The sequence below is a fragment of the Myxine glutinosa genome, chromosome 7 (genome assembly GCF_964187855.1).
Source record: "Myxine glutinosa chromosome 7, kmMyxGlut1.1, whole genome shotgun sequence".
In the NCBI taxonomy this organism is placed as follows: Eukaryota; Metazoa; Chordata; class Myxini; order Myxiniformes; family Myxinidae; genus Myxine; species Myxine glutinosa.
In genome coordinates, this window is record NC_136267.1 from 105,013,561 (window position 1) to 105,029,590 (window position 16,030).

At 34.7% G+C, this 16,030-nt stretch overlaps 1 protein-coding gene across 1 annotated transcript in view; it reads right to left on the reverse strand.

The window, feature by feature from the left end:
- The window catches only part of LOC137431601 (unconventional myosin-X), a 330,046-nt gene that overhangs the window by 174,547 nt on the left and 139,469 nt on the right, over nucleotides 1-16,030 (reverse strand). The window contains exons 11-12 of the mRNA XM_068123112.2: nucleotides 4,536-4,654; nucleotides 1,736-1,882 (exon numbers count right to left, since the gene is read on the reverse strand). Coding sequence (XP_067979213.2) covers nucleotides 1,736-1,882; nucleotides 4,536-4,654 — 266 coding nt within the window. The remainder of the gene's footprint in view (nucleotides 1-1,735; nucleotides 1,883-4,535; nucleotides 4,655-16,030) is intronic.

The window sequence follows — 16,030 nt, forward strand, 5'->3', positions numbered from 1 at the left end:
GCAACGGACGCGGCTCGAAGGCTCCGAGTAGGAAATCTCAAAAGGGCTTTCCTTGAATCCTCACGACAGCCGAGTTGGGCTGGTCGATTACAGTTCGATATTTTACGAGCGAGTAACTCCGGAAGAGAACGAGTGATTCCCGGATCTCGTAGATTGGAACCGCGAGTGATTGCCTGCTTCGTGTTTGGAGCTTCTGGGGCCGACAGTTCCTGCCGGCCTTGTGCGGTGAATTCCATCCTGTTACCCTCCGAGTCCCGGAGATCGTCGATTGGAGCCGCGAGTGATCTTACCTGCGTCCTGTTTGGAGCGTCTGTTGCCGACAGTTCCTGCAGGCTTTGTGCAGTGTATTCCATTCTGTTACCATTTATGGTTTTTGTGATCGAGCCAATAAAGCATCGTGCCTTACCCCTAGAAGGCCGATTAAAACACAATTGTGTTTATCGAGTTCTCTCTGTCCACTCCGTGGACTACTTGAAGCCCGGACATTAACGTCCGTATTCCGTGCTGGGAACCATTTCACAGCCGGGATCGCGACATATATATATATCCCGGCTGTGACGTGAGATTTGGTGCGAGTGGTACATATATATATATATATATATATATATATATATATGTACCCCTCGATGTGGTACATATATATATATATATATAAATTTATATATATATATATATTTTTTTTTTTGTTTATTATTTATTTATATATATATATATACATAACATACATATACACACACACACACACACACACACACACACACACACACACACACGTATTAGTTGTGCCTTAACCATTAAGGTGGTGGGCTAAAGTGTTAAGGTCCTGAGTTCAAACACCAACCGTGTAAAGTTAACACCAGGCCGGTTAACTAAGCTTGTCATCCTTTTGAGGTGGGAAAATGGAGCACTAGCTTTGTGGTAGTGAGTCATTTACGTATCTTGTGTCAGAGAGGTGACTTGTCGAGGATTGTAACCCCGAGTCATTGAATATACATCAGCAGCGTTATGTGTCTCATGGTGTGAGGAAGATCACCACCACAATATATGTGTGTATGTATGTATCATGGAAAACTATACTTGTAGGTTTTATGTGGGTAAGCACAGAAGGGTTTGGCAATGGTTTGCTAAAGGGTAAAAGATTTCCTAAAACTGTACTGCTTAACTTCAGAAAATAAAGCATTTCCATATCATTCTTTGGCTTTCAACAATATTGATGAAAACAGTGCTCTGCCAGATATACTTACATCAAGAAAATTGGGGTCCTTCCCTCCCCAAAATGTACACCCAGGAATATGACCTTTTTATCGACTAAACCGCAAAAATCACTGTGGGATCTTTCATGTCCATCAGAAAATGCTAGCTGATGGGAAGCCTGGCCTAATGTCCCCTGCCTGGTCAGTACCTGAGTGATAGTTTATAGTCGGGGCAGATATACTGGTGGTAGAACAAGACGAGACAGCACAAAGGTGAGCAAATTAACACTGAACCATTGTGCCAATCCCAAAGTTGATGATTCTGCCCATATGTTCTATTCCATCTTTTGCGGCTGGCCAGGGTAGTACAGTGCATGCTGTACTACCCTTATATTCCATATGAAACCTTATTCAGGAAATATTACTACTTCTGAACTACACACCAAATGAGGATTTTGCTCTTTAGAGGTGATTCACAGGTCAAGTAATGCAAATGCAGGCATCAAATAAATATTGGCAAAATTAAGAAAACGGGTACAAACCTGAAAGTTCTCAAACCCAAAAATGTCAAGAATGCCAATGGATTTGAAGTTTTCTTTGCCTTTGATACAACAATTGATTTTTCCAATGATCCAGGAAAAGCATTGGGCGTAAAGTGCCATTGCCATTGAGTTCCGAGAATCCTCTGCCTGCAAAGACATAGCAGATGAATGGAAAAAAAGCAATCAGACAGAATTACAAGGCAATGCAGTGAAGCCTTAGACCATGTGATAGATACCGGCTTGTTGTTCATAAATTGGATCATTTTGCAATTGTGCTGCTTAAAATGAACAGCAAAGAAAACAATTTTTCTGGAAAGTAAGCATCACTTGAATTGCTCACTGCTCAAGCAAAAATAATTTGGCTTCAAATTCATTGTTATCCACCTATGCCATATGAAAAAAAAATACGGTAATTACCTCTGCCAACAAAAGTGGACGAATGTCATGTTTACACACCTGCTGTTTGTCTGCTTGTCTGTGAGCAGGATATCTAAAAAGGTTGTGGATGGATTTGGACGAAATTTTGTGGACAGGTTGCATGTTTGACAAGGACTAATTGATTAGATTTTCATGAAGATCCAGATGCAAATACGAGAATTTTTTAAGTGATTCTTCACCATTGACTTATTGGACCAAAAACGATATATAGCAGGATATCTCATAAAGTTGTGGTGGATTGGGAAGAACCTTGGTGGACAGGTTGAGTGAGTGTGTGACAAGGAAGAATCGATTCGATTTTGGATCCTGATACGAGGATTTTTCAAAATCTCGTGTGCATGCTGTACTACCCTTATGTTCTTAGGAGGAGGAACGGTTCTTAGGAGGAACAAAAACATGCAACGCTCTAGAAAAGTTCATATAAAGGGGCGCCAATTTGATTCATACACCTGCATGAAAAGGTAAATGTATTTTATTTGCCAGATGTAGGGCACCCCTACATCTGGCAAATTTATCTATACACAAAGAATTAAGTTAAGCACCCCCCCCGTTTTTTTACAACCTCGCACATTACAAGTTTGTTGTCGTCAAAACAGTGTAATATACCCATGATATTGCTATATTTTCTGGAGAAGTGATATTATGGTCACATAAAAACATAACAATCATGCCGTTTTCAATATTTTATTCTGAATAATTTAAGGTGAAATTTTTTGGGAATTTTAGGCATATTTTCACCTCAATTTAAGTATGGAGCTATAGGTCCATCACGGACAGTGTGGATGACGTTTATGTTTTCTAACGTACAGTCATTGTTCTGAGAAGACCTCTAGCGATCTTTGCGTCAATAACGTGTGTAGGACCCACGTGATCGGATCACTGACTCAACCCTACGTCTCATAGACCCTGTAAGCCGTCGTATGCGTTGCTGTGGCAGGTTGTTCCATTCCCGATGTAATGCACGTTCCAATTCATCCAGATTGGCTATTGGAGGGACCATCTTCGCAATTTGTCGTCCCAACATGTCCCAAACGTGCTCGAGGGGGTTCAGGTTCAGGACAGGATTAGGGGGTGCTTAACTTAATTCTTTGTGTAGGGGTGCTTAACTTAATTCTTTGTGTATACTTTCTCATCAATTCTTGGATGGATTGAGTGTTTCATCCATTGTATGAAGAAGAATATGCTTTATTTTTGATTTGCCGACAGCTATTCATGAAATAAGTAGTACAGATGATTCCCTTTTAAATTGAATCTTTTTGACAATATATGACATAATTAACGTTGAGTAAAATTTAGTATTTCAACTTGATATTAATAAACCTGACTAAAGATCAATATTTGTTTAAAAGAACAGTGTACCAAAATTATCTCTTCCTTGGTCTAATATATACCATCTAACTGTAGGATTCACAGGCCACATCACATGATGAACTTAAATGGCAAATACAACAAAACAAAGAGGCCATAATAAAGTGGTTAAGTAGTAGGTTTGGCAGTTAACTACAATTTTTGTTGAATGTATCAAACAACAAATAGACATGCAAAATCATTGAATAGAACACTAGTAATCAACAATGGGCAGGACAGGCAAGCAGAAACAGTAATGGCAGGGCTGGCAGGCACCAACACCAATAAGCAGCACTGGCAGGCACTTTTGGCAGGCACTGGCAGGCATTCAATGAGCAGCACAACAGGTAGGACAGGCAGACACAAACAGAAATGAGCAGGACAGACGGGAAACAATGAGCAAGCAGGTGGGCAACAACAAAAAGGAGCAGGATTAGCAGGCACAAACATCACCGATGGATTTGAATCAAAACATCAAACACAAACATCAAACAATCAACGGGTTGGTTTCATCAGGCACCAATATCAATGGACAAGGACAGTAGGCACCAACATCAACGGACATGGCAGACAGGCACCAACATCAATGGACAGGCAACAACACAGCCATAGCGCCGAAGGAAGGAGGGAGGGGGTGGAGAAGGGGGTCTGGGGGTCTGGGGGTCTGCCCCCCCCCCCCCCGAGAAAAAAAAAAATAGATCGTCAGAAACGGCATTTCGTGCGTTCTTGGAAGTTTCTGCAGTTCCTTGAGTTCTTCCCTGGTCCAACAGTTCAGCAGATTCGCGATGACTAATGGTCTGATAGAGGAACTGGTGAAACGACTTGCCCAGCTGTTCCTTCTGCTACAAATTGATGAATTTTGTTCGTGTGTGTGTTTGTGTTTGTGTGTGTGTAGGCACCAACATCAATGAGCAGGGATGGCAGGCACCAACAATAACAAATAGGCAGATACAAACAAAAAGGAGTAAGTCCCAAAGAAGTAGGAGAGATGCAAATGAAAACAACTGGTTTTCACCTGCTCTGTCGTAAGAGGAGTGCTTATTTCCTCCCCACGCAAAATCATGGATCGCTGAGTTAGAACCTCCGCCAGCTGTGAGGATTCAAGTCCAAGAAGTTCTGAAGTATTGCTCAGGACTGAGGATGTAAGTTGGATGATAAAAAGTTTTACTATATATTCTTTATGTAAACAAAGAAATATATGTTAAAGTCTTATCCTTCTCTTGACCATAGTTTATTGGGATATCACAATGGCATTTCGTCTTAATCTAGACATTTTGCTGGACATTATCCTCTCAAATACTCATATCTTCTATTATCTCATGGCAGGTATTCAGAATATGACCATCGTCATTCATTCGTTTCCATGTCCACAAGATGAAGAATGAGCATACCTACTTTTGAGTTGTAAAGCCTGGATTTGATTCCTGACCAAATTATAAATCATTGGATGGGTGCTTTGCAGAAAAAGCATTGCATCACAAAGTGTGCCATCCCATCTGCTAGCATTAGCCAATGGATGTTAAAGATCCCACAGCATCCTGTGCCAAGAGTAGATAAGCAATCGCTGGCACCTTCAACAAATTGCAAACTCCTGCCACCTTCAGGTGAACGTCAGGCCTGGCCAGCCGGTTTGTGTTTCACTCCTCGGAGCATGGCCATACCAATCAATGATACAGATACCCTTTCCAAATTGCAGTGGGAAATTGAAAATTGGCCAGGGGTTCCAAAAATAACTTGGCTACCTTTCCTCAGAAAACTCCAAATAATCTTTAACATCCATCAAATAATGCTACCAAATGGCTCACAAGCTTAATGACCACTTGAAGGACAGCAAACACACATTCATTTAGCATACTGCCGAAGAAGCTCCAATCTGTCAGTTTATAGTCTGGATGAGAGTAAATCCTATAAAAAGAAAGCTCCAAGGTAAGTGCGCCACCACTGCAGCCATCCTTTCAGAAATGGCCTACTCCTTTACAAATGCATCTTTCGTGTCTACATCGAAATAATTGCATACAAGAAAGAAGGCCAAATGTCACCAAAATGGGGCAACAGGAGACTTCTTAGAAAACATTATAATAATGATAAAAAGATTATCCATTCGATTTGAATGAAATAATATTGTTTTTATGAGGTCACATATCACATATAGGCATGGGGACAACCTCCATAGTAGGGAGATAATGGGGCTTCCAGGACACCCATGTATTTAGATGGGACTTTTTCCCAAACTGCCCATTTTTCCCCTGATTTCGCTCTTTCACGAGCCTCGATCTTGTATACAAAAAAAATAAAATAAAAAATAACCCCTTTCTCCTTTTACATGTAAGTGAATGGGGGAGTCCTTACTTACCCTCCAAGGACCACGCGACATTCAAAATTCCTCATTGATCCTATGAATATTTGTTCATTTTCTAATTTTTTAAACAACTCCATTCTCTTATGGAACTCATCCCCATCTAGGATATTGATAAACTTTACATTAAGTACCTTTCTCTGTGCGTTTATAAAATGATATGTTTCACGGAGGGACCTGGTCTGTCCTCCTCCCGATCCACATACCATTTTAAAATTATAATATTTATTATCCGGTTGATAACCATCAAAGTTCTCACTCCACTCTAATATATTTTTCTTCCCGCCCTCCATTACCCCACTTAACAAATGAATACGTTTATCAGTCTTGAGGATCTTCTGACCACTGATCCTCTCAACCTCTAGGATCTGGTATTTCTCACACTCATTATGTTTTCCATTTATATACCAAGGTTGATTACACCTCCACCCTTTAGTCTGGTTAATACTTGGTTCTATCATTTATTTATAAAAAAGGCGGCGGTAGCCCTTAAAATCCCTAACCCCCCTTTTTAACTTATCACTAATATATATATATATATCTTATCACTTTTTATATCTTATCACTAATATATGGATGGTTGTTGTTTAATGGCTTATCAGTTTTGTTTTTTGTAATTCTTGTGAGTAAAATGAACCCAAGATTTCTTCCCCATTCATATCATTTAATTTGTAAGTCCAAGGAACTGTATCCATTACATCAATGATTTTAAATAATTCACGAGTCCATTTTTGTGTATAACCTTTTTCAAAATGGCTTTTCCATTTGTATATTCTTACCATATCACCAACTTTGAACTTGGGCTTTCTCAAATTAATCTCCTTTTCATATTCTAATTTTGTAAATGTTTCTGATGGTTTTGATTTTGTTGATGAATGAACTGTATTATTGTAATTATCTACAATATCCTGGATTAAATATACCCATTTTTGAGAACCGAGTTGTGTGAATTTTTTATATAGTTTCTCTTTCAAAGTGCGATTAAAATGCTCAATAACAACTGCCTTTCCTTCATTAAAGGTACTGTATAATTTAATACCCTCCCCCTTAAGAAATTTCATAAATATTTTGTTATAGAACTCTGTTCCCTCATCGGTCCACAGTTTCTTTGGTTTTCTTTTACTTTTATTAAATATCTGTTGGAAGGCTAACATCAGAGTATAACCTCTCTTGTTTTTCAAAGGAACAACCCAAGCAAATCTACTCCTCAAATCAATAACGGTTAAAGCATACTTGTATCCCTTATCATTTTTTAGTTCGATTAAATCAGCGGACCATATGTGGTCGGTGTATTTAGAATAAACTTTCCTTCTTTTAAACTTTGTGATTATAGGTTTATGTAATTCATCAGCCAAAAGCTCCTCAGTCTTGATGACATCATTAGAGCCTAATAGTTTTTTGAGGATGAATAACCAAGGCCAAGTTTCAATTTAGCATTTATCAAATTTCTCACAATGAACCTATCAACCTTCTCTCTCAATGTTGGATTTTGTATCAAAGACAAATTATACAACATTTCTCTGTCGGCTTTATGTTTTTCAGTCAACGTAGTGGTTTTCCCATAAGCAATATCATGCTTCATACACACTTCGTCAACCCTATTTGTAGGTTTAGACCAAGGTTTAGGATTGTCAGCCTCATCTAATCTTTTATCCAGGTTTGTTCCAGGACCACAGAAAGAATATCCAGGTAGATGTAGTTCCCCTGGAATTCCAGTTGTTGTAAATTTACTTCCTGAGAGAAACTTTTGTATGTCTCCTCCTATTTTAGGAGAGATGAATTGGCACTTTTTAGAGCCACATACTTGACATATTCCTTTTTGATAAACTCTATTATTTTTAGCTTTAGCATACAATACACTTTTAGATTTAGTTTTCTTTTTACATTTGAGACAATAACTCATATTTATTTATCAGAAAAATTCCGACAGAGTATCAAAACCTTTTTGGTTTTCAACATATACATTTCAATCTTTATTTTTAAAACATAAAGAATCCTAAGGAATGCCTTCACTCTCTCCTCCATTTATTTACAAATAAAGCTAACTAAAGTCAATGACACCAACATCATCAATCACATAATCTTTTCCTTCTTCTTCTTCTTCTTCTTCACCACTTTCTCGTTTAGATCTCCTCCCTGAAATTGAACTCATCTCATCCGTTTTTAAAACCAATTTCTTCACAAGAGTCATTCTTTCTTTATTTTCCTCTTCGGTGCGTTGAGATTGATTTATTTGCTGTAATACACTCAATCTTTTACGAATCTCACTGATTTCCCTCTCTCTTTCCTCCTTCTCTTCTTCAACTCCTTCCTCATCCCTTGCTACCCTTGAGTTTAAACCCCAAAGAATATTATACATATACTCATCTGGATTTTGAGATATTCTTGTATCTATAATTATTTTTCTCATAATAGGATACCAATAAGATTTGTTGACTATTTCTAAAAGAGTTTTATATTTCATAACTTTGAGAAGTTCATTTTTATTTAATACTTTAAACAAGTCTCTATTTGTGGGTTTAACAATATCAGTATAAGGCCAGTTTTTCATGACAAAATTCCCATGTATATGCTCCAAATCATAAGGTATGTAATACCGAGCACCCTTTTCTTGTAGGTATCCTTGAATACAAAAATTATAATTCTCTTGTAGTCTTCTTCCTGCCATTTATGTATCAGAAATATATGTGAGATTAATATTATGACAGGTAATACCACCCCATCTTCCCACTACCAAATCGGTTTGTATTCCTCGGCTTTCTATCCTTATCTCATTACCTTCCTTCTTTGTCATGCGAACCATCGCTATACTATCATATATTTTTCTTTTCTTAAAATCACGTATTTGTTGTTTACTAATTGTACTTCCACATAAATCCTTATCTTCACCAAGTGGATAATATTCTTCTTTACGAGACTGATTTAAATCATGTAGGTCTTCTATGTTTATTGAAAAAGACCAATTATACCCTAAATCAGGCATATCATACCCCCATTTATTAATTTGCATATTAACTAAATGTCCTTCTTTATAAAATTCAATTGTAAGCAGGTAGTTAAATTCAATGAGGAAAGGTGTATGGTCAGTATAACCAGGTGTTGTGGTTGTAAATTTTACTTGTTTCACAAAACGTGCTGTTTTCTTTAAAGATATATATTGTGATAAATCACTGAATCTAATCAAGTCATTCGCATCTGTAGGGTTTGGATAATTGATTAATCTATAAGTATTCTTCATATTAATATTTTTACTTATACTATATTTTTGTCGTTCAGCCTGTGCCTTTGTATAATAATTTGATAAATCATTACCCTGAGAGGATTTTCCAAAGATAGAACCATCTTTTCCAACATAGGTCATTTATATTAGATAAAAAATGATATCATAAAAATTTTCATTATTGTTGAGTTGAAATAATACATATAAACATAATTGACCACAACATTTAGAATTAATTTCTTGAACTTGAAATGTTTGATAAACACCATTCTGTAAGAATTGTATTACTTCAACAGGTGGTGGCATACCATAACTATCAAAATAATATTTATCCTGACTATTATGAATACAAACCCAATGAGAACCATTCTGTGTGTCTAAATTCATAATAATATTCTTTGTATTCTTATTTATATGTATTAATTCATCTCTCATACAAATAACCACATTATCAATTTTTAGTGTTTTACAATACTTAGCTAGTTCTATATTTGACGTTGTATTCTTTCCAAATTGTTTAAACCATTTATCCATTTATTTATGAGAAAGATACAATCCATTACCCCGTTTAGTTAGTTTAACACCCGCTTGAGCGATAGAGGAAAGCATATCTCCAACCAACAATCTAGCTTTATCAGGTAGACTTTCAAGTTTTTGAGCAAAATCTACAATTACACCACTTCCACTAATTTGTTTCTCCAACTCCTTGTTATGTCTTTCCAATTCTTTTTGAGCTTTTAGTTGTGCCTTCCTTTCGTTAGCAGTTTTTACCGCTGCTGAAATACCACCAGTCAATGCTCCCGCCGCACTTAAACCAGCAAATAAAGGAATTAGAAACGGGAGAAATCCTCCTCTTGACTCGTCTATTGAATATTTCTTTAACATAGGTTTCGTCATTTTAATTTTAAGTGATCCAACATCATTTAGTGTTTTTACTTGTGTGTGTGTGAGTAAAACATCAATTCTTACAGCTCCTTTTCTTTGAATTGTATTAACATTAATAATACAAGGCTTTTGATTTTGAATACAAGATGTTAATTTATTAAGATTGATTTGATTAACATATACCCCAACCATTTATTTATGAGAAAAAACCTATGTGATATTAATCATAACACCATTATCTGTATTAATCTGTAATTCTGTTTCCTCCAAAAGCAAACAATATGCATTAACCTCTTCACTCTCCCCTCTTTCAATGTATAGAGAAGTATCCACTCGATTAGACTTTATAGTTTCCTTTTGAGAACTCAGGTCAATTGCGTAGATTGTATAAAGTTTTTGAAACGCAACCATATCCAAAATAGGATCATTATTACCATTACTTTCACACACCTTTTGGTAGGACTTGTAGGCTTCCGCATAATCATTTTTTTCCCAATCAATTTCCAATCTATCTCGCGGATAAAATGTGCCATCAAGAGAAACCCGAAGTTGTTTCACCTTAGCATTATCACTCAGCGCATTATTCTTATTAGTACCGTCCTCTCCATCTGGTTTTTTAAAAATGAGCCAGAGGTATCGTGGCTTTCCTTGAAGAACACCCAAATTCCAAGTGTAGGTAGTGTGTTCCAGTTTAACGTGTTGACATCTTCTTTTAAGGTATGATACATTTAGCGGTTTCTTTGAGTTAAGTCTTCTATTTAACATCTCTTCCGTTTTAAGATTAGGAGTATATTCACTGATATACCAACACAAATCATTAATAACAAATTTATTATTTTCTCCAAAAGCATTTTCATCCCCAAAAAGCAATCTATTTACATTATCATTCCTTTGTAGTTGAAATCTAATTTTAAGCCCATACAAAACTTTATCATAATCACAAAATCCAAATATACCTTTCAGAGGTACTGCTACGGTAAAACTATTCTCAGCTTTTGCGTCATCATTATACATTGACTTCCTTTGACTATAACCAGGGTCTGCGTTTGTACCCGTTGACATATCAGGAATAAAACCTTCAACAGCTCCCTTACCCATTCTATCACTAAACGAATATAGTGTAAATTTCATCATTTCAGATGTAGCAGAGACATAATCAACCGCTTCAACCTCTTGTGTTCCAATATACAGGCGGACACTGTCAAACATTTTCCAGAAGAAATCATTTACGAGTGTAGCATTAGTATTATTCGCAGCCTTAGTGAATTTAAATTTACACAGCAAGAAACTATCAGCTATATTCAAGTAAGTTTGTTGATTATTTATTTCAAAACTTTTTGTTCCGTTTGAATTCCAGTCTGTTCCTGTTATAGCATTTACCTTAAAATAGTCTTCCTTTTTAGTGGAGTTTGAAATGATAATCGTATCATCCAAATCATAGATACTATCAATCGCTTCCATACTTGTATTTATATAGCATTAAAATTGTTGAAACCCTGACCCAAGTATTTTAATGATTTTTTGTCGTTCTTGTGAAGATAGTTGAGTTTTACCTTTTTTTATTTCTTTGATTGCTTGTAATTTATGAGACTCCTTTTGAGCATCTTTTATACTCTTTATAGCACCCGCAACGGAGCCCACGGCAGAAGCAGTTGAACCAATTAGGTCTTTATGTTTAAGGATGGTTGAACCAATACCCATTAGAGTATCAATTATCCCATCTCCTTTATTTCGAAATTGATGACCTACGCCTCGTTGTCTCTTAGGTTTATAGTATCCTCTACCCACATACCTTGTATAGTCTGGTGAAAGGTACATGCCCTCCCCTGTAATTATTTTATATTTTCCCAACTCGTGTTTTCTCACAATAACCATTATTTATTTATTGAAAAACTTCACGTAGGTGAATTCTGATGGATATAATTTCATCATTAAAGGATATCATACGATTATCTTGGTCGGTTATCCTAAAATTTACTCTGTATATGGTTTTTCCTGACACAGGTAAATAGACAAGATTTTTTGGTTCCATATTAAATTTATAACCAATCGGGGTTGAGTATGCACTGAATGAAAATATTGTATTTGTTCTTATTCCATCGTTATAAGCACCATCAATCAAATCACAATGAATTAATACTGAATTTATACCGGAGGATATTTGGATAACATTATCACTGTAAAACGTCCCGTTATTTTCAATCTTTTTTGAAGAGAAACCCAATAGCTCTCTAAACGAATTTTCAATCGTGAAATCAAATTTATAATTATTTTTAAGTTTAATAGTTGATTTTGAAGTGTGTTTTTGAATATCTATTACAATATTTTTTGGTTCATCACCTTTTTCTTTCATAAGGCGAGAGACTTCTGAAGATATTTGAGAAATCTCGTAAGCTCCAGGTGAAACGGTTATAGTTTTATATCCACTTCCTGGATTATAACTAAACTTGTTGTTTTTCTCTGTGATATTAAAAAGGGTATTGTAAGTTTCCATTGACAACAAAGATGCCTCATATGAGGTAAGGGGGTCAAGTTGTAGTGGGTAAGGGAATGAAGCTGTGTAATCGCTCGTTGTGAAATTAAAACTAAGAATTGTGCTTCTCATCTTATTTAATATCTAATAAAATATCTTTGTATTGACATTTATTAATTATTTTCATGTTCATCAACTGATCTAAAATGGCTGAGGATTCATTAAAACAATTGTTGTTTCCAGCCTTCTTACTACCTAACAACAATAATAGCCTATTAACTAATTGTGATGGGTCATTTGGAAGAAAACTAACACCTGAACCAAGCTTACTTAAAGCATCAATAATATGTTTCTCCTTCTCATTCTTCTTACTTTTACCAGCAACAGAATCTCCATAATCAAGTGCATTTAACAACTCAATATATACCCTATCTTCCTCTCTTTCCATATCAAGTGGTTCCTCAAAATATTTTGAACCGCTGAATCCGGGGTTTGTTAGAAGAAACATTAATCTTGGAGTTAATTTAACATTTGGTTGAGTAGAACTCAAGAACATCAATTCATCATTAAATATCAATACCTTTTCTTCCACAAGATGAAACACTGCTGGTTCTTCTGTTGGAATGAGACCTGCTCTGGTTTTTGAATCTGCCAAATATTCATTGTTTTGAAGAGCTTCCACTACATAATTAGGGGGTTGATTTACCTCCTCAAGTTTCTGAAATAATTCTTCATCATTATATTCGAATTTTCCAAGTTCTTGTTTTGTTATCTGACTGAAATCTTTGAGCATTTGAAGTTTTTTCGGAGTAAATTCTACCATGGGAACTGTAGGTGAGTGTTGAGTTTTCAAAAGTGGTTTAAAGAATTTCTCTTGTTTTCTTTCAAAGGCTTCTTCACCAGTTAGTTTCTGTCTCTGTTTCTTCTTTATCTCTTCCTGTTGTTTAACAACTTTTGAAACTAATTGTTGATGTTCCTTTAACTTTCTTTCTCTTTCTTCGGTATTCATTTAGTATTGAAAAATATCATTTAGTATCTCATCTTGTTTCACAACAATATATTTATATTTTTCAATCGTGTGTTTCATATAATTTTCAAATTCTTTTTTACTACATAACGTAGAGCAATTATCTCTCCAAAAATTATTTACATCTATTGAATTTAACTTAAATAAAATAAAAGTATTGGCATTGTTTCTTATTGAGCGTCGAGGGAGTTGAAAATATGATTGACTAAGATATATACAATTACAAGAAGAATGTCTCCCTCTTGTATAGTAGCTATCCATTACTGTTTGGTTTCTCTCATTAACACAATCATCAAAGATGACGAGGTTCTTTTTTGATTTATCTAAATCTTGAGGTGAAGGTATATCATCCGTATTATCACTGAGAATACAAGTTATGGGTTTCGATTTTGATTTCTGTGTATCACAAAATAATTGTATTATATCTTCAATATTATAATCATTTAGTTTGTTTTGAAGTTTAAATAAACCGATAATGTCTTCCTTTTTAAGACCTGCATTAAAACCCTGTGAGAGTAGTTGATACTCGGGTTGAAAACTTGACTTTGTAAAAATTATTAAATTATCATAATCTAAAAAATTAGGACCAAGGAGCATCTTTAAAAGTAAACAGGTTTTCCCACATCCGCTTGAACCAACTATTAGACATCTCAATGAATTTGGAATGTTTTTATGGTTATTAAATTTTATCTTATTTTCCCAAACGGGTAAAAAATCATTCATTTATATATTTGGAAAACAAGTCATCTAACTTTTTTTGAGCTATTTTAGAAACTCTATATTTTATCCTGAGTTCGGGTTTAATTTCAAAATAATTCATTATTTTATTTATATAGTATCTTGTATTAACATTTCCATTAAAATTATTTTGAATAATAAATATCATTAAACCCTTATACATTTCCTCAATACAAATAGTCTCTTCCCTTGAAAGAAATGGTGTATTATCATCACAATACTTAACATTCATCTCTCTTATTAATCCTGTAAAGTATTTCATTTTTGGTTCTAATTTAAAAGAGTTATATGTTTTTTTATATTTCTTATTATCATTAATTAGAATATAATCACAGAATAAACATTGTTTATATGAACCCTCATTATTAAGCCCTATTCTATCACAAGCCGGACAATTCTCTAATTTATCATATGGAGAGTCTGGAAATTCTAAATATCCTTCAGAACTTATCATATTTATATAGTAAATTTTTACTTAAACTAAACGCAAGTTTATTCATTAATAAATACAATGTTTCAAAGCACAAAAGACAAATTTCAATCAATCTCTACTTCGGTGGAAGATATAGAAAAATATGTCAAAGATGTTAAATTGAACAAAGATAAATATGGAAATTTTTGGGTAAAACCAGTTATGGAAAATAACATGAGCCCCTCTATTTCATTTAAAGGAAGAGCTCTAACTATACCTGGAAAGACATCCATTAAAGTAAATCTAACAAAAGTTTCTCCTCTACTCCTGGCAATTTATTCAAAGCTTGAAAAAGTGATTGACCACGATACTTTGAAAAAGAATGATAAGACCATCAACAATACTCGTGGAGAAATTTGTATTTACTTTAATAATCCAAAGGGTGTAGATCTAAGTAAAATGAATGATGTTAATATTTCTGGTGAAATGTCATTTCGTTCTATGATAGTTAGAGATTATTTAAAGATAACTTTTGATATTAAAAATGTAGAGATTGAATCCGTTAATGAAAGAAAGTATATTGGTTTAGATGGAAAGGTTTTTTCTGCTAATTAAATATGAGTCATTACAGCAGTGAAGATTTTACTATTTCATTGAACTCGGACGATAGTATTTCATTGAACTCAGATGATAGTTATGATGCTAATAGTTTGTGCTCAAATGATAGTTATGAGAGTAGTTTTATTGATGATTCCGATTACTATATAGAGTTTAGTGATGAAGAAATATGAAGTTTCTCACTATATAAATAGCATGAATTCTGGTTATTGTTCCGCCTGTGATAAACAGTACAATCGATATGATGCTCATATCAGGACCATTAAACATGCTATCAATACATCTGATAAGAGTAAAAATATGATAACATGTGAACCTTGTAATAAGTTAATTAGAGTACTTGGTAAAAGGAGACATAAACAAACAAAGCACCATTTAGATAATGTTCTTAACGGTTATAAAGAAGAAGAGATGGAACATTGTGATCTTTGTGATAAGGATATGAAGAAGACTAGTTATAGATATCACATCCTAACCAAGAATCATATGAATAAGTTGCCCCAAATTTAATTGAGTTTCCTGACTCTTGTTTTATTTTAAGTAAAAGATAACTAGTAAATAGTGAAGTTTTTTTACTATATAAATAGGATGAATTCTACTTACTGTGAGAGTTGTGAGCAGAACTACAAACATATCAAAAAACATTATAGAACACAAAAACATTTAAAGAGTAAAAATAATAAGTATTGTAAGATTTGTAAGACATGGGTTCTGAGAAGTGGGTATGATCAACACTTAGATACTCAAAAACATTTGAAGAATCTCAAACCAAAGGTTCTTC